At 42.6% G+C, this 25,146-nt stretch overlaps 1 protein-coding gene across 1 annotated transcript; it reads left to right on the forward strand.

The window, feature by feature from the left end:
* The first annotated feature begins 2,092 nt into the window (after positions 1-2,092).
* On the forward strand, positions 2,093-7,684 carry LOC130122497 (gastrula zinc finger protein XlCGF8.2DB-like). The gene is made up of 2 exons (XM_056291429.1): positions 2,093-2,834; positions 7,398-7,684. Exons 1-2 carry the CDS (start codon positions 2,093-2,095, stop codon positions 7,682-7,684), a joined length of 1,029 nt encoding a protein of 342 aa, XP_056147404.1.
* The last annotated feature ends 17,462 nt before the right edge of the window (positions 7,685-25,146 follow it).

A 25,146-nucleotide genomic window follows, 5' to 3' on the forward strand; every position in this document is an offset into this window, starting at 1 on the left:
CCACATATCGTTACACTTGAATAAAATCAATGTTACTATATTTGGCTAACCTGTTATTAATTTGTTAGCTCGCTAGCGTAGTTGTAAGTTGCCTTGAAATGGAGCTCGTGATCAGGACATGCCCAGTCGTGTACAGAACTCGTGAACTCTGCGCTCTCAGTAAATTTCCACTTTCAAGGTTTTTAATATCGTTAGGGCGTTCAACTGGTGAACAACGTAAACACACCATATGACAACAGCAGGAGAAGGTAGGAGGTAAACCGAGAATGTGTTCTTTCTGGAATACATTTCATTGCCATCTTTTTCCTAATTAATTTGTGGTGAACGCTGGATATGTTGAGAGAGGTTGCCATGGTCATTGTGTATCATTCAGGTGGACATTTTTTGTGTGCAGTTATTTACTCTGATATTTATTGTTTGGATTATTGTATAGATAACTAAAAAGGACAGATTGCCCAAGTTATGACCGAGTTGTAAATGCCACTGCTCAGTTCACACTGTACAATATACGAAAAATCAGACCTCTTCTGACACAATATGCCACACAACTTGTGCAGGCTCGGATAATTACTTTATCAAATACACTATCACAAGTTTGTGGTTCTTCTCACAGATCGCTACAATGCATTCATTTGTTGTTTCTGCAGTAGCAGAGCAGCTTGAGCAGAGGACACAATGCTTTGGCTGGGCATAGCTTCACTGCTTGCTCATATTTCATTAATTAGGTATATATCTTGTCATAAAACAAACAAACCAAACAGGCCTTGTAAACAACTCTTTATGTGTATAGGCAGCACCCAAAAAGAAGAGATAAATAGCTATCTCTATGGATAAATGGCTACAGTGTCGCAGACGCTAGCTAACGTTAGCTAGCATCTTATATAGACTTAGGTGGCTTGTTAGCATTGGGAAGCAGTATGTACCCACAAGCAACAGTGATAGTTCATTTAAAATACACAATTACCAGTTTTTATTAAGTGAAATTGTAGTTGTTTTAAGTAAAACTAATTCATCCGACTCATCATTCATCTGGCTTTAAAACAAAGTCCAAACTCGCGGTAGCTCAGGAGGTTAGCTAGGCTAGCTATCGCCATAGCAACGAAATACGCCCGGCGAGATTTTGCGTCACTTCCGTCATATGGACTACCTCCACTGCTTCATCAACAGGAATGCATGTGAAGAGAGATTTATCATAAGAGACCATCGTTTCATCCCTCTCCATAATGATGCCCCTGACCTTATCCACAAAATGCATAGTTTTGAATGTGATGTTCATTACTGCCTACCAACGAGTTAAGAATAGATGCAAGAAATTTAGAGATGCTATACATCACTGAGTTAATTATACAAACAATAGGCCGTAATGATACATCCTGTTTATGTATCCTAGGTAAACCGTACAGATTAGGTGTAGCTTCCCCTGGGTAAAGTCTGCGGTAAAATTCTGTCAATAGGGAGAAGCTACACCTTGTCTAGGTTTACCTAAGATATGTAAACAGGATGTGCCACTACGGCCAAACTGGAATAGGTATCATGAATCAAAGTTAACCTACCTCTGTAGATGCAAATAACAAAATCGATTTTGTTTTTCCCTCTATCCAGACTTTGTACAGTTATCTGATCAGCAGCATGACAAGCAGAAGTGGAGCCCCAGTGTGGTCAAGGAGGAACAACAGGAACTCTTGATCAGTCCATAGGCAACTTCCATTGCAGGAGGTAGCTGATACCTCGGAGTCCATATTTACCCCTTTCTGAAGGAAATGATGATGTAAAGATCTGCATCTACCCTCGCAACTCTACCAAACCCAGACAGAGGGAGACACAGAGCCCCCAGCTGTCACCTCATTTGAACTGATACAACTGGATGCCAAAGAAGACAACTTTTTAATATCAGAACCAACAAGTGACCACCATGCCCTCTCTTAACTGCGGTCATGTAACTAAGAGTGAAGCTGACCATACTTGCAGTCGCCAAAACTGTGAGGAAGCGGGTTCAACTCGGAAAGCAAGGCTGAAACCTCACAAAAAGCCCTATAACAAGTGCAAGATTTGTGGGAAAGTGCTTTATTATTTGGAAATTTTCAAAATTCACATGACATTTCACACAGGGGAAAAGCCTTTCAAATGCACCACTTGTGGGAGAGCTTTTACCTGGAAATATAACATGGAGAGGCATACAAGGACTCATGCAAGGGAGAAGCCATTCAGATGCACCATGTGCGGGAAAATGTTTACCCGGAACTCACAGTTAATTACGCACCGAAGGACTCATACAGGGGAGAAGCCATTCGGTTGCACCACGTGCGGGAAAATGTTTACCCAAAAGTCAAATTTAAAAACTCACCTAAGGACTCACACAGGGGAGAAGCCATTCAGATGCACCACGTGCGGGAAAATGTTTACCCAAAAGTCAAATTTAAAAAATCACCTAAGGACTCACACAGGGGAGAAGCCATTCAGATGCACCTTGTGCGGGAAAATTTTTAACCGGAAGTCCAGTGTTAAAACGCACATGAGGATTCATACAGGGGAGAAGCCATTCCGATGCACTACATGCGAGAAAAGTTTTACCATTAAGTCAAGTTTACAAGTGCACATAAGGACTCATACAGGGGAGAAGCCATTCAGGTGCACCACGTGTGGGAAAATGTTTACCTGGAAGTCCGGTTTTCAAGGACACATAAGCACTCATACAGGGAAGAAGCCATTCAGATGCACCACGTGTGGGAAAATGTTTACCAGCAAGTCAGATTTACAAAGGCACGTGAGGACTCATACAGGGGAGAAGCCATTCAAATGCACCGCGTGTAATAAACTGTTTACCCATAAGTCAAGTTCACAAAGGCATATAAAGAATCATACAGGGGAGGGTCATTCAGGTGTTGCGATTGTGGAAATGATTTCCCCTTAAAATGACCTCTCAAATAACGTCATGATCCACACAGGTGAGAGGCCTCACAGGTCACTGCAAAAAGGAGTTGACATTCATCTTAATTATTTCTAATCATTTTATATCGCAACATATGCAAGGGGGTTAAATTGAATATATATATATATATATATATATATATATATATATATATAGGCATCAGTGACAAGAGAAGACAACTGCAATTTAAAAATAGTTTTAACGCCCAGATGAGTTGCTTCCAAAATGAGCATGCAAGAAATGCAGCAGCCTTGAGCATTTGGTCATTGGTAGACAAGAATATCGGTTACTTTATTTCATGGAAAATCCTTTCAAAGAGCAATGCATATTCAATTAACAGCAAAAGATCTAACCTGTGCTTGGCAGAAAAGTATTTTATTATTTGCAAACCTGATATGTCTACCTAGATCCCATCGTCTTCACTCTTGTGTTGCGATGGAACTAGATCCTCCCAGGCCAAGCAGTGTGGACCAGCATCGCGACCTGATCACCACTTTAATGAAGGCTTTAGCGAATGGCTCCAAGAGTTTTTCAAGGCACACACCTTAATCTCTTGGAATGGATCCTCGGACACAAGAGACGCCAACGACGATGTCTACCTTAAATAGTAGACACCGAAAAAAAATATCTTCTTTGTAATTACAAGTAAAATGTCTGCATTATCCCCACCCCCATTAGGTGATACACATGTGACATTTATTAATGTTGTATTTTTTTATATTTTAACTGCCTGCCCTTCCAACTGTGCCCCAACACCACCCCACGATACGCTATACATAAATTACCCCATTTGACGTTTCCTTGTTATATTCTAAATGTATGCCATTTCAACAATGCCCTGGTCATTTAAATACTTTTTTGAAACAAGCCCCAGCCCCTTTTTTTCTGAAACCATCAATTGTGTTGTTATAAGTGCTCAACTAATGAGGAGCGGAATATCAATACAGATGCAGGAAATAAAAAAGTTTTAATACATTACAGTACAGGTTTGTTTCGTGCGTCATGCACTCATCAGCTGCTAATGTGATTCAACAAAGACATACAGTTTACGTTGCCCAGTGTCGCCCCTAATTTCGGTTGGACAGCAACCAATCGGATGAGGAAACATTTAAACTATAACAACCAATGGGGTAGGTAGTTATGATGCACAGCAACCAATGGTGGGGTAGAAAACATTACAACCAATGGGTTAAGGGACTGGGGCTTGTTTTGAAAAGCATTTAAGGACCAGGGCACTGTTGAAATGGAGTCCGTTACAAATATAACAAGGTAATTTATGTGAATTATATAGTGGGGTGGTGTTGGGGCACAGTTGGAAGGACAGGCAGTTGAATTAAAAAACAAAACAAAAAAAAAACTAATGTCACGTGTATCATGTAATGGGGGTGACGTTTTACTTATAGTTACAAAGGAGTTTTTTGTTTTTCGATGTCTACAGCTGGTGGCCAATTCGTTTCTATTATGCAAGGTGGACATATCAGATCTGCAAATAATAAAATACTTTTCTGCCAAGCACAGGTTACATCTTTTACCTCTAACTGAATATGCACTACTCTTTGGAAGGATTTTCCATGAGACGGAATAACTGATATTCTTGTCTACCAATGACCAAATGTGGTGGCTTAAGGCCGTAGCATTTTTTGCATGTTTATTTCTGAGGCTACTCATATGGGCATTAAACCTAATTTTAAAAGGGCCCTCTGTTAACCCCACGTAAGTGTCCACATTGCAGTTATCTTCTCTTGTCACCGATGCCTGGTAGATGACTCCCTCTGTCTGGCATTTTCCTTCAAGAGGACGCGATGCCTTAACATGGCATTCGCAGTTTGAAGTGTTTGGTTGTAGTGAGGGGGTCTGTGCCTTGGCCATGATGCTTGTGTTATGGGATGAAATAACCTGCTGAACATTTGGCATGCAGCTGTAGCACATTTTGACTGTTCCTATTGAAAAGTACAAAGAAAAGTGAGGCAGGAAGGGGGTTGTGACCAGCAATACCTGCAACTGAGGGATGGCCTGAAGGAGGGAGGAGGCATGAGAAATGGAGGTAGAGCAGGATGGAACAAGGTAAAAATAAGTGCTAAAATTTAGTGAGGGACAAAGTGTGTGTGTGTGTGTGTGTGTGTGTGTGTGTGTGTGTGTGTGTGTGTGTGTGTGTGTGTGTGTGTGTGTGTGTCTCCTCTTACCTCCAGGCTGGCTCCCATCACCTGTGCAGAGAAACAGCCTTGTCAACATGATTTATTGTGGTTGGTGGTTGGTGCACACATATGAGTGTATGTTTATACATGCTTTTAAATTAAATATCTTGATTCATCGATTCACATATGATTTCACACTCCTTGAGCCATACTGCAGAATAAGCAATTCAGACAATAAGCTAACAGGATAATCCATGTCTTGACAATATACTAACCCATTACTGGATGCCATAGCAGACACCAGGCTATGCTGCCATGAATCTAGTGGCTCATCTAACAGGCCTCATCGCTCATTAAACTTGATCCATTTGATACAAAGCAAATATGTCACTGGGGTTGTGGAGGGCACCTGATTCATATAGGTGTGAACACATCTTGATTATGCAGGTGTTACGGCCACGGGTGTGGCCATATAGTTGCGTTCCCTCCTGTATCTAACCCTCACTCTGACTCTACATTCAGGTATCCTTCAGGTGCTCCTCATCACCTAATCAACCGGTCAACAAATCATCCAACTTCCATCAGCTGTGCAGTCTGCTATTTAAACCCCCACATGTGTTCAGTTCCGTGGCCAGCTACTTTAGTTTGTGTGATGTAGCTACTTTGTGTGATGTAGCTACTTTGTGTTGATGTCTTTGTTGCTGTAGCTACTTTGTGTTTGTCATGTCTGGCCCGTTTTTTGGTTAAGTTTGCATTTTGAGTATTTTGTTTATGTTAAGCCTTTAATTTGTTTAGTTCTTTTGGGCAAGGGAATCAAGGTAAGATGCTCATGGGCAAACACCCCATCACGTAGCTTACCTCTGTTAGACACACTAGGTTAGCAGCGGTTGCCACTTTTTGTCTTTAGGTTTGGTGCTTTTCAGCACTGTCAAGGGTGGGTTACTTTTGTTAGTTTGTTTTGGCAACTGTTCGGTTCCCTTGTCCTGTCATGGTGTCAATAGATATTTCTATTTAAACGTTTATGTCTCACTGTGTTGCACCCTCACCTCACTGTTACCCAGTACACTAATTGTTGCACCCTCTCCAGACCGAGGGTCGTAACAGCAGGTATTCAATTGATGAGCTATTCAGAGTGTATTCAAAGATTTGTCCTCTTCTGTTTGAGGGTTGACAGGTTAATGGCAATAGAGAGATAGTATTCATCCAAGAAAAACGGATGATAGTTTGAAAATCAAGTAAATGTAAAAAATGCCCAATATAGCCAAAACTAAAAACAGACGTCTTTATAATGATAAAAAAAAGAATAAACAGATAAAAATGAGTCCCAGAACACTTGGCTGTTAGAACTTCAGATGTTATGGACATAAAATGCTCCACTCTCTCCAATTTAGACTTTCTACATATGTACATACTACATCTATACATACTTTTCTACCCCACAAACACACGATCTGATTCGACCTTGTTCAACGTAGCAGTCTTCCACAGTGCAGAGGCATTTATAACCCAGTGACTAAACCAAACCATCGATAATATCCAATCACATGTTAGCAATGCATGGCGGTCAAAAAGAAGAGCATCCCCAGTTTTGTCTCTATTCCACGAGAGTGTGCTCTTTGTTTAAACACCAAGAAGTTCTCTGCAGGGCAGCGACCCTTGGCCTGGTTAGAATCCAAACGCTCCAGAGTATTCATGATGTAGTGTGCACAGTGGATGATGCTCAGATGAATGCCTCCAGCCCATTACAATAGCAACAGCCTATGAGTTTGCTTGTTTTTATATCCAGTATTCATAGAATGGAGTGACTGCCCTGTCTCATGAGTCTCATGAATCTCATGAGTCGAAGGCTTGTAGAAAACTAAGTGCATATGAGAAAGACAAAAAAAGGCAAGAGGAGATGAGGGGATGAGCTGGAGGGAGGGGGGTGTTTTTATTTGACGTGTCATAAGATTCGCAACTGAAGCATAAACAGCGTACACGCTAGTGTGCTGAGTATTACCCCCTACATGCACACACACGGCTTATTATAGTTTTGTGGGGTGGATTATGTGTCATAGCTCCACTTTTTGTCTCTCTCATCCCTCCAGATGGAAGGTGGGGTGATCTGCTCTAACAAGGTGAAAATATTTTTTTGAAAGAAAAAATATTTCTGCATGTCAGGAAGATCAGAGGGCCTTAAAGGAATAAAGAAGGGGATTGGTGGTTCGATAAGTGGGGGAAAACTAATAAGGGTGAGATCTCAGCTCAGACATATTATGTTGAAGACCTGGTGTGGTGTCTCAAATGTCCTCTGCTCTTTTACCTCTTTCTTCTCCCCCCTATCCATTCCCGAGTGTGCAGTGGTATTGATGTTAAAGGTCATACGTCAGCATCCAAGACCTCAGCAGGTGACATGGTGAGCCATAGTAACAGAAGGGGGGGGGTCATTGTAGAGGAACGTGAAGGAGCCATGTGTGAAAGACAGAAGAAAGGGGAAGAGGTGAAGATAGAGTCAAGACCAATAGGAAGACAGGAAAAGATAATATTTAACCTGTTGTTGACAGTGATGGCCCAGTTCTACATGGTCTTCATGGACACCATCTTCATCTCCACAGAGGAAGACTACAATGCATCTCAGTGACAGATGATCACTGGCTACGAGACCATTACGAGGACGAGGAGCTGTAGGACGAATGGCTCAGGGAGAGACTGAGAAGCTCCTCACCAAGTTACCAAGTCAGGTTCAAACAGATATGGCTGAGACAGTGACTGGAAGCAGGCCAAGGATGGACTCGTGGATAAAAATGTACCAATGAAAAAGTCTGTGAATGGACAGAGTAGTCTGGTCAGCTGAACGTACAAGGTAATATGACTGCAAAACGTTTTATGGACAGTGATAAACCTTGGCGCTTCATGAAATGATGTGATGTAGACGCTCATCTGCAAAAAAAAAGTAATTTCAATTCAGTTCAGCTCTGTTCAGTGTAATGGCGCTTTATTAAAGGCTCTGTCAAAGAATAAAGCTCTCAATGCATTAAAAAGTTTAAAAATCTTATTGAGATGATAGAGAATTAATTAGCTGACTAATTTACTCTGATCTTTATGCGTCTCACTGCTAGATATTTTTCTGCTCAAATGAAATAAGGGTGCATGACTGTACTCCCAAGTACAGTGAGCATGAGTGTGTGTGGGTGTGAGTATGTGCTCAGCTGTGTGGCGGTGTGTGTTTTTACAGTTATAAATGCATATCAGCCTTCAACAGACAGATGTTGCATCAGGAAAATGATGCCCTTCAGCCAAAACTGTCACAGTCACCTTCAGTCATGCAAACTGGTTTTTCACGGTGCTGTTAAAACATATCCACACAAACATGCATGAAATCACATCATCACACACACGGAGCGGGATGCTAAAAAGACCCAAATACATACATCGATATGTTCATGTGTGTGCGAGCAGGTGGCATATTGGTAGGATTCATTTGCCTGCCCCCCTGCTGTTGAGCAGACACACACACACACACACACACACACACACACACACACACGTGTATGTAGGGAGAGACACATACAAAGTTAATCATTAATTTGTAAGTTTTAGCTTAAAAATTGCATTAAATGTGTTTTGATCACTACATTCTTGAACACTAACCGAAAGTGTCCGTTTATCCTCTGACACAAAAACAAATGATTTGTTTCATTTGTTTCAAACAGTAATGCTTTGTGTGTTTGAATCAACTTCCATGCACACATTCCCACAAAGCACACACACACACACACACACACACACACACAGGACCTTCATTGACTATATTAATTCTCAAACCTCAGGATTACATTTTGTGTAGATTATAAAGCTACATGCCTAAACCTTATCCTAACCTTAATCTATTTATAATTCCAATTTAAACCCTAAACGTAGATCCTGGCCCCAAAATTGATCCTTTAAGGAGCTCAGACCAGCAAACAACCTTTCCTCACTTTGCAAAAATGTCCTCATTCTTATGGATAAAATCTCTAATTGGTCCTCATAAATTAAGCTGAACAAGAATACACACACACACACACACGGTGATGACCCACTTTAGAGGTTTCATGATGACATCATTACTCACAGTGAAATTGTTGGAGATGCTGACATGAAGCAAAGTGGTTCTGACAACATGTATACACAAACCTGCACACAGATGCATGTTCACAGATAAATGTACACTAGGTTAAACTAGTGTGTGTGTGTGTGTGTGTGTGTGTGTGTGTGTGTGTGTGTGTGTGTGTGTGTGCACGCGCATGTTTGAGTAGAAAACTACCTGTCAATCTATCGGTCTCTTTTAAAGACCCCTCCGATGAAAAGCATAGTTTTAGCCTTGTTAACGTGTCCATGTGGTGTTGGGGTAATATTCGGAGACATATCAGAAGCAACATAAGCAGTCAACACCACGGCTGAGCATATCTGCTTTGACACCACAGTGTACCAACAACAAGCTCACAAAAACGGATCCAGACAGGCAGGGTTTCATACATCACCAATTTAAGGAAGGCATTGGTTGTTCGTACATGCACTACGGCTGAATTACCCCTATATTACCACTTACCGAGTGGGGAGGGGCGGGGGAGATTTGAATTGAGGACGGGGATCATTTGCATATTCATAGGTTCTGGATTCTTTAATGAGGGAGAGGGAGTAGATGCAATTTAAAAGGATTTTAACAAGATAATTTAGCTTATTTTTCAGGAAAAAAAACATCACACAATTTATTCTATTAAACAGAACCTTTTATGTTCAAACATGACTGGAAAGGGTCTTTAATCTGTCTCCATGTAGCACCATGTGCGCTGCGAGGTTGACTTTTCCTGTCAACATCGCACATCTGGTCCATGGGAAATGCTCTGAAGACAATAGCTGTATTGTTTTCATCTCTCTTTCACAGCTCTCTTTTTTGTGCATCATTTTGTTGTGCCCTTTCTCAGCCTCTTTTTCTCCCTGCCACAGACCGTCTGTTCGTCTCTTTCTCACTCTTTTTTTCCCCGACAATTACTTCCACTGCAATTATTGAGCCAGTTGATTAAAAAGAGTCTTGCGGGAGCTGTTTGCAGGCTAACAGTGTTTCTGCTATGAACAAGCTTATACCACACACACACACACACGCAAACATTAGCTCACTGATGGCATATGTGATATACTGAATGGAGTCTCTCTCTCTCTCTCTCTCACACACACACACACACACACACACACACACACACACACACACACACACACACACACACACACACACACTCTCTCTCTGTCTGTCCTAAGCTATAAACCCTGTTGTTTTTAGGCCGCTCCCAGCTTCATTTTGCCATCACCTTTGTTCAGGAAAAGCTAGACTGAAGTCAGCTTTAGTTTAGAAACCTCAAGTATGAGGTTTCTAAACTCCATATGGGTACATAGAGGTTGTAGATATTCATGGTTAATTTAGCTTCAACAACTTGGATCGGTGTGTTGATTAGAAACTGTACAGATATTGAAGACCTGCCAGTCTGATAAACCACTAACCTTTGTTTTTTTTGTACATTCAAAATTAATAATCACAATGTCAAATTCTTGGAATTATTTTTTTTTTATTTGTATACTGTGTGGAAAACAAACATTTCTGAACTATATTAAAAGAAAAAACTCAAACACATACTAGCACAATAGGTTAATGCTGGATTGATCTCTATAGCTATATCTCAAAGTGCAGAAATGTGTGTAATAAATAGATGGTTTGTGACAGACATGTCGCTTTGCAAATATTATTGTATATATATATACACACAATAAGAATATATTCATATTTGGATGTTTGCAAAACTCCAACGGAGCTGTCATGTGCTCCATATTGGCCTACGTATTCCCACCAAAGGAACAGAAGAAGAATATCTCTAAGGACTGTACAAGCAAAGCATCCATTTCCATGTTAAATGAACTCGGTTAGCTTTTGAAAGGCTGTAAAATTCAACAGAGAATTGCAGGTTTGAGAAGAATTGCTCGCACCGGACCAATTGGAAAAATATTGTTTCCATTGCTCTTTATTGCATAAGCTCAATATCAACTTTTTTTTTTGTGCAATATTCTAGCATTTCCATTGATCTTTCTTACTCTCAATTTCAAAGTTTGCCAAAAAACAAAGCTTTTTTTTCCTCCGTTTTTTTCTGTGAAAGCAGCCACAGATTTTTTTGGCTCTTAGTTTTAAGTAGCACTGAACTGTGGACTCAAATTGTTTATGTGGAGGATATTTTTGCTTGTTTGTATAAAACAGACTAGCAGATTCTTTCATTAGGTGGCAGAATTAGACAGGTTAATCTACCAGTTCTTAAGAATGGCTGTTTCATTGTGGTCGATGAATTGCATCACTGCTTCCCACCACTCTGTCTACTCTATAGGGAACTATTATCTGTCACAAATCAGGTACACACTCCCTGTCTGCTTATTTCCTCTGCTCCTCTCTCCCTTGTCTCCTCCGTTCTCCCTTTTTATATTGATTTGTACCTCTACTTTCACCCTCTACTGCCAGGTAGATTTGTTTTGTCATCCCTGTGAAACAGCTGCTAGGGGGAGCTGGTGGAAACAAATAGGTAAGTACGAGTGTTGCTGTGCCCCCTTGGCTAGTTTACAAATCCTTGATGTCTCCCCCCCAAAAGTAACGGGCTCCAGAGGAGGTGGCCTCCCACAGAGTGACTGGGAGATTTGCCACACACACTATGAGGAGTCTGGGAGGGGGGTGGAGAGGGTGAAACATGTTCCATCAGTTCTTGTGAGCTTTCTGTCAGGTTTTTTCCTCACCGCTTTCTCTAATTTGAGGTCTTAAAGCCCATAAGACTGAACTTAATTGTTTTCAGTCAATTGGTGCAGTTATTCTTCTTCCCTCCCTTTTTTCCCCCTCCTTCTCCTCACATGTTTTCACCATTTCCCATGAACCGATACGTGATGGTGAGATTAAAATTTAGCTAAACAATAGGCAACTTCAATTAGCTACAACATAACAAATGTGACCCCAATCAGCCAGACAGCGGTGCTATGATTAAATGCCTTGGTTAAGAGGCCATGTCGTTTTTACTGTGGATCAAATTCACAGAGAATGTGGTATATTTCTGCAGCCAGGCAGGCTGTACAACGTTTAAAAGAAAAAGTGCAGCCAAGCCCGGGAAACGGTGCTATCGAGGGAAGTCCAAACAACCACATTTGGAGGCCATCTCACGGATTGCCTTTTTAAAAGCCTTCTCTTGTTTAGCTACATACAAATCCCACAAAACCCATGTCATCTGTTACATCTCTACACAACGAAACCACAAATCTCCTCAGGCTGTGTCCAACAGGAAAACATGACTGACTTTTTCTTTGTGTGTGTGTGTGGGAGGGGGGCATATTGCAATCTTTAATTGAATATTACTAGTTTGTTTTTGTGCTGACACGGTTGTCAGCAGCAGCATACATGAGTACAAGTGTAATCGCTCTGTCACATATGCTGACATGGACCAGAAATCAAACATGTCAGCCTCCTCCTACAGCATAACGTAAACTCTGAGAGGACTCTGTGTAAATGTGTTACAGTGTGTGTCTCTATATCATGATAGACAACAGGTTACTTGAATCTTGCACACACAGAACTAAGATGGGAAACCGCCTGCTTGCACACACATGTACACAATCACACACACACACTTTAGCATCTGAATAGACACTCATGAAAACACACCCCAATACACACTATATATATATATAATCCAGTTAGTCAAGTAAATTCTTTATGAGATAGTACAATCTTGTTTCATGCCATAAGCAATTATCAGCTGTCAATGAAACTACTCGAGGAAGGACACACCATCTACTGCCTCGTCATGCACATCACGTGCACATTGTCCAGTGGGGAAGGGAGAGGTGCAATATACAAAAATTTCAAAAACAAGTGATTGCTAACGGTCCAATTTGGGGGGGATGGGGTGGTATTTGTCTATTGTCATGATTTATTTGCAATTACAAAATAGGCACTTATATCTATGTCTGCAACTGCTGGCCAATTCATTCCTGTTATTCAATGTGGACATTTCTGGTTTTGCAAATGATAAAATGTTTTTCAGTTAGACATAGATTGCACATTTTACTACTGGTTAAATATGCTTTGTTCTTTGGGAGGATTTTCCAGGTGGTTGAATAATTAATGTTTCTGTCTGCCAATGACCAAATATAACGGCTTAAAGATGTTACATTCTTTAAATGGTTGTTTCTAAAGCTACACGTGTGCATTAAACCTCTTTTTGAATGTTACCTCTGTTAGACTGACGTATGTCTCTATTTTGTCATTATCGCTCTATAGCTTGGTAGATAACTCCCTTCGTCTGGCATTTTACCTCGAGGGGGCATGAGTCGTTCACACGGCAGTTGCAGTTGGGGGTGTCCAGTTCTGATGAAGGTGTCATTGATTTGTTCATGATTCTTGTGTTGTGGGAAGATATTATTTGTTGAATGTTAGGCATGCAGCTGTAACTAATTTTGATGGTGTTCCAATTGAATGTCTTTCTCAGCTGATGGTCCGGGGTGAAGCACTTATCCTAATGTTCAAAAAATTACTTACCGATGTTTCAGGCCACAGTATCACTGTAGGGTGGGTTGTACCAGGTGATGTTTCGTTTTCTGCGACGTTTGTTGATTTTCTGGCAGTCAGAATTTAATGGTGGGTTGTATTTGAGCTTAAAATTGTAGCCACTCTTTTGTAATTCATCTTGGTATGGGGGTGCAGCTTCATCGAAATGTGCAATCTATGTATAACTGAAAAATAGTTTAGCATTTGCAAAACCAGAAATGTCCACATTGAATAACAGGAGTGAACTGGCCAGCAGATGCAGACATAGATATAAGCACCTATTTTGCAATTACAAATAAATCATGACAATAGACAAATACCCCCCCCCCTAAATTGGACTGTTAGCGATCACGTGTTTTTGAAATGTTTGTATATTGCACCTCTCCCTTCCCCATTGGACAATGTGCATGACGAGGCAGTAAATGGTATGCATGTCCTCCGAGTAGTTTCATTGATGGCTGATTGCTTATATCATGAAACAGGCTTGTACTGTCTCATAGAGAATGTCTTTAACATGGACCTACTTTTGTGTCTGAATAAAGTAAGTTTTGAATCTACTTGCATAACTGGATTATTTTGTTCCTTATTTGTTGAGCACTTTCCCTACCGTTGAGCGTTTCTTTTAACAAAGTTTTTATATATACACACACACACACACACACACACACACACACACACCGGCTTGTCCAACATGATTGTCACCAGGGATGAATTTCAGCATCTGCTCGCTGAGTTTCCGGACCTCACAACGCCCATCTTCTCATCAGCAGTCGCCAAGCATGGAGTGGCACACTACATCACCACCCCGCCTCCCCCCAGTCTACGCCTGTGCATGGCGCCTTGATTCAGCCAAGCTCGCCAAGGAGGAGTTTGCCAACATGGAGCGCCTCGGCATCGTGCGCTGCTCCGACAGTCCATGGGCCTCCCCCCTGCATATGGTCATGAAGGTTAACGGCGGCTGGTGCCCATGTGGTGATTACCGCCGCATCATAAACGCCACGACGCCAGAGCGCTACCCCATCCCGCATATCCAGGACTTCTCCATGCACTTGGCGGGGGCGGTAATCTTCTCCAAGGTGGACCTCGTGCACAGATACCACCAGGTGCCAGTCCACCCACAGGATGTGCCGAAGACGGCAGTAATCACACCGTTTGGCCTGTTCGAGTTCCTGAAGATGCTGTTTGGGCTCAAGGGGGCTGCACAGACCTTTCAGCGGCTGATGGACTCTGTGCTGCGAGATATTTCGTTCCTGTTCGTTTACCTGGACGACATTCTCGTGGCCAGTACATCTGCAGCGGAGCAGCTGGTCCACCTCCAGCAGCTGTTTGAACGGCTCAGCCAGCATAGGCTCATCGTCAACCCGGCAAAGTGCCAGTTGGGCCTGCCAACCATTGATTTCCTCAGACACCGGGTTACAAAGGACAAAGCAACCCCCCTCCCTGACAAGGTGGACGCCATCGCCAGGTTCCCCTGCCGGAACACGGTGAAGTCCCTGCAGGAGTTCCTGGGCATGGTGAACTTTTACAACTGGTTCATTCCCCGGGCGGTTCATCTCATGTGCCCCCTGTATGAGGCTCTGAAGGTTAAGGACCCCAAGGGCCCGGTCAGAAGAGAGAAACCGGGCGTTTGAGAATGCTAAGGCTGCGCTGGCTGATGCCACCTTGTTGGCGCACCCATCACCAACTGCCCCAGTAGCACTCACCACGGATACCTCAGATTATGCTGTGGGGCAGTGTATGAGCAGTGGGTGGGCGGAGCCTGGCAGCCGCTTGCTTTTGTTTCAGCTGCCAGCTGCGCAGCAGTGAGAGGAAATACGGTACCTTTGACCGGGAGCTTATTGGCCTGTTTCTTGCCATCCGCCGCTTCCGGATCCTACTGGAAGGCCGCCGGTTCTCTGCGTTTGTGGACCACAAGCTGCTGACATTTGCCATGGCCAAAGCCACCGAGCCATGGTCTGGGTGCCAACAGCGCCAGCTCTTTTACATGTCCGAGTTCACCACTGACATCCGGCACGTTGTCGGCAAGGACAACTTTGTCATCGACTGCCTCTCCCAGGTGATGTTGGGGGCCATCCACTTGGGACTCGACTATGCAACCATGGCTCAGACCAGGCTGCTGACACAGAAGTGCAGGCCTACGGGCTGCTGACACCGGGCTGCAGTTGAAGGATGTGTTGGACGACGCCAGGGCCACACTTCTCTGTGACATCTCCAAGGGTCAGCCCTGGCCCATGGTGCCCACGAGCTGGCGGCGACGGGTTTTCGATGCCATCCATGGCCTTTCACACCCAGGCATGAAGGCATCAACAAAGTTGGTGGGGGCCAAGTTCGTGTGGCATGGCCTCAGGAAGGATGTCAAGGACTGGGCGAGCACCTGCGTGGCGTGTCAGCGCTCCAAGGTTCACCGCCACACCAAGGCACCCCTGGCGCTGTTCCCAGTGCCTGGGAGGCGTTTCGACCATGTCAATGTGGACCTAGTAGGGCCCCTTCCCTCCTCCCATGGTTTCACTCACCTCCTTACCATCGTGGACAGGACCACTAGGTGGCCAGAGGTTATTCCGTTGTCAACCACGTCTGCTGAGGTGGCCCGGGTGGGCACGCCATCTGACCTCACTTCTGACCGGGGCCCGCAGTTCACATCCGAGCTCTGGACTGCAGTCCCTGAAAGCCTAGGGGTGAAGCTGCACCACACCATGGCGTAAAACCTGCAGGGCAATGGTTTATGTGAGCGGTTTCATCGTTCTATGAAAGCCGCTCTTCGGGCCAGCCTCACAGACAGTAGCTGGGTTGACCGGCTCCCATGGGTCATGCTTGGCCTGCGGACCACCCCTAAGGAAGACCTCCAGTCTTCGTGGCCGAGCTGGTTTATGGCCAGCCACTGCGAGTCCCGGGGGAATTTTTCCCAGATGGCGTGGCACCCTGGTCTGCTGCCTGCCAACGGGCTGTGTTCCAGGACACTGCCAGCATTTTCACTCCAGTCCCAACTTCGCAGCACGGCCTCCCTCAGTCTTACATCCCCAAGGACCTGCAGTCGGTTGGGTATGTCTTCATTCGGCATGACGCCCACCGTACCCCCCTGTGGCCCCCCTATGATGGCCCCTTCCATGTCCTGACAGCGGGGGCTAAGAACTTTGTTGTGGATGTCGGTGGTAAGCAGGAGTGGGTTTCAGTGGACCACCTCAAGCCGGCTCACCTGGACTTGGACAGGCCAGTTCAACTGGCCCAGCCCCCTCGGCGTGGATGCCCCCCTGTCCCTACACCCGTCAAGAGGAGCCGTTTTACCCGCATTATTCGTCCGCTGCCACGTTGATTTTTTGTTGTCATGGTGAATTCTGGGCGGGCATGTGTAGTGACCTACTTGCAGGTTACATACTCACCATGCGGGCCAGAGACAGTCCCTTTAAGACAGTGGGCGGGGGTTAGCAAAGGGTATTGTGGGTAGAAACGAGGCTGAGGTTTAGCAGAATGAACTGCTGATTTAGTTTGAGTTGGAGGAAATAAACGACCCTACGGCTGTGTGGTCAAAAGGAGAAGTGGTCTTGTCTCCTTTCTTTCACCCTCCACAACAGGTTACTTCTTTCTCCCAGTGTGCCTTAGCAGATAAATGGTATTTGTTTTACCAGCTGCTCTAAAGCAAATGGCTCTCTGAAACTGACAGAACATTTTTCAGGAAGAATGGCATAGTTGATCTTGTGCATCTCTGGGTGCTTTCGCTTTTTCATGTTTGTATGTGCATCTGCTAGCCTGGTGTTTTGACTTATTTACATGCGAGCGTGAAATTAGAAACTTTGATTCATGTTTATGTTTGAGTGTGCCTGTGTCTTTATGGCTGTTCATATGGAGTATGATTGTGAGAGAGAGAGAGAGAGAGAGAGAGATACAACAGTTATCAAATGCCAACAGTCTTATGTATGCAAATTGCCACGACAGAAATAAACAGTTACACACACACAACTAATGAACATAGATGGCATGCCCACTGATTAATATTTAGTCTCTGCAATTTACATGAAATCCATTACATTAATTTACTTATTATGCAAATGGAAGCAGAGTGATGTTCACTGAACACTCAGCAGCATCATTTTCCCTTTCACCGAGCAGATCTATGAACATATTCATCAAATATGATTTTTTTTATGCCATTGTTCATAAAATATGTTTTTAAGTTTCACTCATGTTTTTAATTCAGAGAACATAATCATTGTCCAGATTACATGACATGCAGGGAAGCACATACAAACACTAACCTTGTGTTCACACCACACATAACTTGAAATAACCAGTTAGGCAAAGTCTATTTATATTCAGCAACCATAGAGACATGAGCCAGTGTTAACTGTGTGTGTGTGCGTGTGTGTGTGTTTACTAGTATGGGTGGATTTGGCTGCTGCTGAACATTTGGGTGGGATTCCCCAATAGCAACCAATCATATACTACTGTTCCTGTCTGTCCCACCTATTATTACACCAATGAAAGGGTCAATTAACATGTCATTTGGCATCGGGTATATAATATTCCTTTAGTATTTGTGTTCTTTTTTTCCCTTATTGCAGTGTGTGTGTTCTCAGTACCAAGGCTTAACTTCAGGCCTTAAGTCCAGAACAAAAATAAAATTCTGGTGTACAAAGTGATAGTACTGCTCATTCTGTATGGGTCAGAAACATGGACCACATACAGCAGGCACCTGAAGGCACTCGAGGCATACCAACAGCGATGCCAGCAGATCCTTAAGATCAGCTGGGAGGATAAGTGCACCAACTTCAGCGTCCTCGATGAGGCCAACATGCCTACTATAACTGCCACCATCGCACAACATCAGCTGAGATGGACTGGCCATGTCCTCCACATGTCTGACTCTCATCTCCCAAAACAAGCCCTTTACACTCAGCTTCTGACAGAGGGACAAAAGAAGCAATATAAAGATCACATCAAGGCCCACATCAAAAGGTTTGGCATCGAACTTAACACCTGGGAACAAGCAGCAATAAACAGGAAGTCCTGGAGACTGGCTGTCCCTGTGGGTGCTGCTGGCTACAGCCGTGACCTCCACCATGCTGCTGAAAACAAGTACAGACTCAGAAAGGAGCAAGTTACCAGAAAGGCCCAAACCACATCTCCAACCACTTCTCCACACCCTTGCCCACATTGCCCCCAAAATATGCGGTTCCAGGATCGGCATCTATGCCCACAATGAAGACCCACAAAGACCCAGAAGAAGGACAGTCATACTTGACCCCAAGTGACTACCGATGATGGTGTGTGTGTTTAATACATAATTTATATGAATTTTGCTGTGTATTAGACAAAAAGACACCAACTGTATACACCCAAACTCCTTACCCTGAAAGGTCTGAAATGTAGATTATAGAATTAAACTGTGGCAGGGTGCAGTTTTAAATGTGAGTTGGTGGGCATGCTGAATCAGGAGTTAACAAATCACTTCCCCAAGTACTAATGCATGTACTTCAGTCAGAAGGAAGCTGAATCCTTAACCACATCATAAAGGCCTTGGCCTGAGTTTGAGACCTAAAAAAAGGACAGCCCAGTGAGTGAATGAAGAAGAAATGCCAACCCAAGTGCCGGGAGTATGAACTGATTAATTTGCTTTCACAGAGCTCTAGATTTGTTACATTCACATGGCAGGTAGACAAAGAAGGCCCATAGCAGATAACGTTGTGAATTCAGCAGAGTAGACAGCGTGCTATTGGGCCAAAGGGACGACGTCAGCACCATGGACAGCTCCCAGCTGCTCATTGGGGTGCAGCCCCACGTGCACTGCATCCCCTACAGTAATTTCGCCAACCATGTTCCATTGAGAGCCGTGTGTCTGCAGGTTTCCATTCCAATCAAAGACTACACCAGCACATTTCACTAATTAGTCTCTCCCCGAATGAAGTGTGTGATAATTAATGAAATTAGCTGGTGTAGTGGTTGAGTGGAATGAAACCTGCATTCACACGACTCTCACTGGCATATGGTAAGAGACCACTGGTCCTGGTGGTCTCGCGTTTACTGGGACTCTCAATAGGTAATAATTACCTTTAGTCCCTCTGTGCTGCATGCATCGTCATGCTTGACAGTGCAAACATTTGCTTATTTCTCATCTATGGAATTTGAACAAAAAGTGTATATTCATTTTCCCAAACTCACCTCACAAAGCCTGATCAAAATTCACTGTATCAACTGAATAATTAAAGCAAGTCAATGTGTCAGTACATATCATTTAAAATATATAAATGAAGAGGCTAGTAATCACCTAAAAAGGAAAATTCTGTTGTCTCTGTGTCCCTTGGTTCTTGCATTAGATTTACGCCATGTAGTTTTCATCTTTCACAGCTTGAAATATTACAAGTATTTGCTGATACCAAAGTAAAGCAACAACTTGCCCAAATGTAATAAAAACTGTCTTCCATTTCCCCTAATCTGTATTTGACAAACAGTAACTACATTCTATATCAAGCAAGCAAATTTATTGGCTTTGACCCACCTGATGAAAATTAATCTAAATCCTGTTTTTTTTTTCCCCCAGCACATTTAGCCTTCAATCAGTAGAAGAGGTAGAAATAAAAAACTGTGAAAAGAACAGAGGAGGACATGTGGCAAAGACTGAGTCAAATTCAAACCCGGGATGCTGCGATCAGACCCAAGCCTTCATAGCACACGCCAAACTAGTTGGGCCACGAGGACATCACTGACATGTATAAATCTTAATTCAGTTTCATCATTTCAAAGGTTTGGCTTAAACAGCTGAACACACAGTAATTATGGATAAATGCAAAATATTTCATGAAGAGCCAGGGACCAAGCCAAAACATTAATAATTTACTATGAATATTACCAATGACTGCCAGTATGAATATCAAGCAGTTTTCTTCTTTCACTCCTCAAAAAAAAAAAAATCCTTTAGGAAATTCATTGTTTCCAACAGGACACTAAATACTAATATGACTTGGAGCTTCATTTGCTCCCAGTAATGATCAAACAAACTTACACAAACATGCCCCTGACCACACACACACACACACACACACACACACACATCAACGTGGGGGCAGAGACAGGGCAAGACAAGCAGAGAGAGGCAAGAAACAGAATGACAAGGAGGGCAAATGCAGGTCAGAGTTGCATCTAGGGAGCCTCATTCATCAGTTTGGAGGAGGAGAAAAAGCAAATGGAAACAGCGAGGTTGAGGGACAGAAAGAGAGAGACGGAGACGGGGGGCAGAGACAGGGAGCGAGAGCGGTGCAAGGAAGGGCATAAGTAAGAGAGTGTGGTGGGGATACAGCTGAGATGAAGAGAGAGCGGATGACTGAACAAATGAGAGAACTATCGGATGCCAGTATGACATTAACCGAATCCCTAATGAAGGTGAAAGGAGATGATTGGCTGGGCATGCATGCCGATGAGGTCTCCCATGGCGATAGTTGCTGGGGTGACCTCGGTCTCGAAGGACGCAGTCCAACTCATCTGGCATTTCTAATTGGCTACTGGATGGCAGCCAGAGAGTGTTGCCCATATATGGCGACGCCATACGGTATGTATCAGGGTTAAAAGGACAGGAAATGAGGAGGGTCAGAGAGAAAGACAAAACAGAGAGGGGAAAACAAGAGGGGAAAGAGAGACACTAAAGGAGGAAGAGACAAAAATGAAATAAAGTAGAACAGAGAGGGGAGGGTGAGATCCAGAAACAGAGAGGGAGCAATGGACAATGTAGCAAGAGAGGGGGAGAGTAGCGAACAACAAAATGAGAAAGCGGCGTTAGAGAGGGTAAGGCAGGAAAAGTATACGAGAAAAAGATGGAAAAGAGGGAAGGAAGGACAGATTCACAAAGACAGAGGGAGCGCAGAGTCCGTGAATGAGACGGTGAAATGGTGAATGTCTAGCTGACAAGGCCGTGCTTGAAGTGGCACCATCGTACTTAAGAGTATTTATGAATATGCTTAAGAAACAAATTCTTCACTTCATAGGTGAAGCCTTAAACTGAGCTACGTCATCACATCAGTGTTCTTGTGGTCACTGAACTGGTGGCTTGTACACTTATTTTCAATATGCACGTCATGGGCCTAACAGAGAAAAACAACCAGCATCAGAACTTGTTCTGCTTTGCGAAGTTAGTATTTGTTATATTTGCCATTCAGATTTTATTTTTATGCCATACAACTTGATTTTTTTTTTTCAAATTCCCTCCACTTGTAAAGCAAAATGTAGGCAAGTTTTTTTGAAAATTCTCAACAATGGTAATGTGAATCGGGCCCGTTTGCTTTTGTTAATTTCAACTTGATAAGTAATCTTCCTCAGAGGGGCCGACTAGAAAATTAAAAAAAAAATGGAGAAAGATTAACAAAGAATAAGTTGCCCGAGGAAGATTTTAAACCCCCTTTCCATCACAGTCTGTTATTACAGTTGAGCAGCATTCATTTATTAAAATTGTTTTGTTTCTCCCTCAACTTTTCGCTTTTAAGTTTGTATGCATGGTGGGGCATTTTTCTTTTGCCATTTGTATTTAACTTCTCTTCCTTCTGCAGTTAGACCTTTCTAGTGATTACCAGAGAGAAAAGGATGCAGAAGAGATCAAAATAGGCTTTTCTAATATGTGTCCAACCATAACAGCCTTAATTGTTCCTATTGGGAGAATGTAATAATAAAAAAGAAAAGGTAATAATACTTCAGGCTGTTTTCGCCTTTACTTGATGGGAAAGTAGAGGGTGACATAAAACATGAGAATGGAAGACATGCAACAAAGGTAATGGGGCTGGATTCCACCACAGGATGTTATTTTTGTCTTGTATTTCACTCCTTCCGGTCTTTTCTTGGTCTATCTGTTTTTCTTACTTTTTTAGTCTCTCACTCTCTCAAGTGAACACCCAATCGGGACTGAATGGATAATGTTTTAGTGAAAAGTCCTGTGGTGTTTGACCTCCAATGCATTTATAACTAGAGAAATACACACACATTCATTCACTCAGATACTGTACACTAGGTCAGAAATATTGAATGAAAAATGAAAGATAAACAGTGAGGGAAAAGAAAAGAAAATACTCCTTTAACCCACAGCAGATGTAACATGTTTTCATTTGGTGTGGTCAACAATAAAGGAGCTCACAGGGACTGGGAAGCTAGAGTCAGTTGGTCATGTGTAACATCAGTGAATAGGCGAGGAATATTTCAGTTGTACAGACACACAGACAATGTTCATAGCCACTGCATTGAGTTAGTTCAGGCTTACAAACCATAACAACAAACGCTTTTTCCTACATTTGACACAAAAAAAACCAAAAGAAATTGTGCGTTGGCAACCCTGAACCATTTGGAGGAAGTGAACTGTAGTAAGTTACAAAGCTGAATATTGTCTGAAATGATGGGAAGGGTATACCTTTGATAATAATTTACTAATTACAATGAAACTCTAACAACTCATTTTTTAATTTATCCTTTTTTGGTTTGGTTCAGTTTGGTTAATAATATATGTTTACACAACCATGAAAAGCTTTATACAGCACTCTTCAAACAGTCACAAAGTGCTTCACCAACAAGCAGCAAAAAAAGAAAAAACTAAATAAACATCAAACAAGAGAACTAAGAAATATAACGTAAGATTAAAGAAATGCCTTCCAATAACAGTATGTTTTAAGAGGTGATTCAAAAGAGAAAATAACTTTTCCAGTCCGATATCCTCAAATCAAGACAGGACCACCAGGGCCTCTCTGTCTTTTGACGTCATGTATAAATCTTCATTGCAGGCACTTTAAACAACATGCAGGCCCACATACGTATGTTGGATCCCAGCCCTGGGCTATGGAGCCTGTCTAGTTTTGTTTGTTTACATATTCATCATTTCATTCAGTCATTGTGAATATTTCCTCAAATATTCCATATTATTAGTTTATAGCCTGTGTGTGTGTGTGAAGCGCACAGCTCTTTTTCGAGAGCATAAGTTCAGTTATGGACAGAGGCGGACAAAGTATAAAACTCCATTACTTGAGTCAAAGTATAGATACTCCTAGTCAAATATTACTCCATTACAAGTAAAAGTTGTTCAGCTAATTTTGTATTTGAGTTAAGTACTGGAGTACTTGCTTTTAAAAATACTTAAGTATTCGACAGTACATTTTCATTTTAATGTCAATGCATTGTTTTGTTGCCACAATGTTGCTACAGAGCCTAACAACAACCTGCTGAATGCACTGACTTGCTTGTGGAACATGCTACAAAGCCTATGGAAATCTCTATAGAAACATAACTGAATTGACAAAAGGACAGCCATTGTTTCATTTAACACAACAATTTTAATAAAACAAACAACCTGCCTTAAAATCCCAGTTACACACCTCTAGCTTTATAACTGCCCAACAGCAATGCTGCTTTAAGCGAGACCAAAACAAAAAAACCTCAAAGATTGTATCAATTCACAACTGAACAAAACTTTCAGACGATTAAGTATTGGTTAATTTTGAGGTAACATCCACCCAAGTTTAAAGTCCAAAAGAAGTGCACTTCTGCTGTCATTGCAAACAATTTGTTGTGGCTGATTTCTACTGTACTGTCCATCTCACAGGTCTCTAGTGGTGACAGATGGGAAAATTCTCAATCTGGTCAAACATGAAAAAGTTCTCATTCAACTTCAGTAGAAGCTGGTTTTCAAAGTTGTGTGAATTAATTCTTCCCTTCTTGGGCTGAAGATCAATCCAGCTGCACGAAAAAGCCTTTCACAGGCAGCAGAGGCTGTGTTTAGTTTGAGCAACAGTCTGGATACAGCTGGGTAAGATGACAACATGTCCATACCTTCAGCTGTACACGTCGGGCAGTGAAAGCAACATACAGCAATAAAGTCACTGCTGGTGTGAGTGCAGGGTAATGGGAACCTCCATAGAAATGTAGTGGAGTCAAAGGTACAATATTTGCCTTTCAAATGTAGTGGAGTAAAAGTCAACTTTCCAAAAGAATTAATACTCAAGAAGTAAAGTACAGATAATAGAAAAATTTACTTAAGTACAGTACTCAAGTAAATGTACTTTGTTACCATCTACCCCTGGTTATGGAATAATGAATATGATTATTGTTGCTGTATTTCATAAGAAAATGTGTTTCATCTCATATACTATAGGACTATTACTTTGACAAACTACCCTACTCACAAACAAACAGTCGAGACTTATTTATCATTGATCATTCAACACCATTTTTATGACAACTTCTTGACTACTTCTACTACAACTACTATTTATTTCAGCTACTCCCGTAAGGGGTCGCCACAGCAGATCATCCGTTTCCATCTCTTCCTGTCCTCTGCATCTTCCTCTGTCATGCCAGCCACTTGTAAAGCCTCCCTCACCACATCCATAAACCTCCTCTTTGGCCATTCTCTTTTCCTCTTCCCTGGCAGCTCCATATTCAGCAGCCTTCTTCCAATATACCCAGCATCTCTCCACCGCACATGTCCAAACCATCCCAATCTTGCCTCTCTTGCTTTGTCTCCAAACCGTCCAACCTGAGCT

The sequence above is a fragment of the Lampris incognitus genome, chromosome 13 (genome assembly GCF_029633865.1).
Source record: "Lampris incognitus isolate fLamInc1 chromosome 13, fLamInc1.hap2, whole genome shotgun sequence".
Taxonomy (NCBI): Eukaryota; Metazoa; Chordata; class Actinopteri; order Lampriformes; family Lampridae; genus Lampris; species Lampris incognitus.

What these genes read in the sequence shown, in the direction of transcription:
- LOC130122497 (XM_056291429.1), top strand. Translation starts at nt 2,093, where the DNA reads ATGACATTTCACACAGGGGAAAAGCCTTTCAAATGCACCACTTGTGGG. An exon ending in ACTGTTTACCCATAAGTCAA is followed by an intron (nt 2,835 to 7,397) that starts GTTCACAAAGGC and finishes TCCATTCCCGAG; the next exon opens with TGTGCAGTGGTATTGATGTT.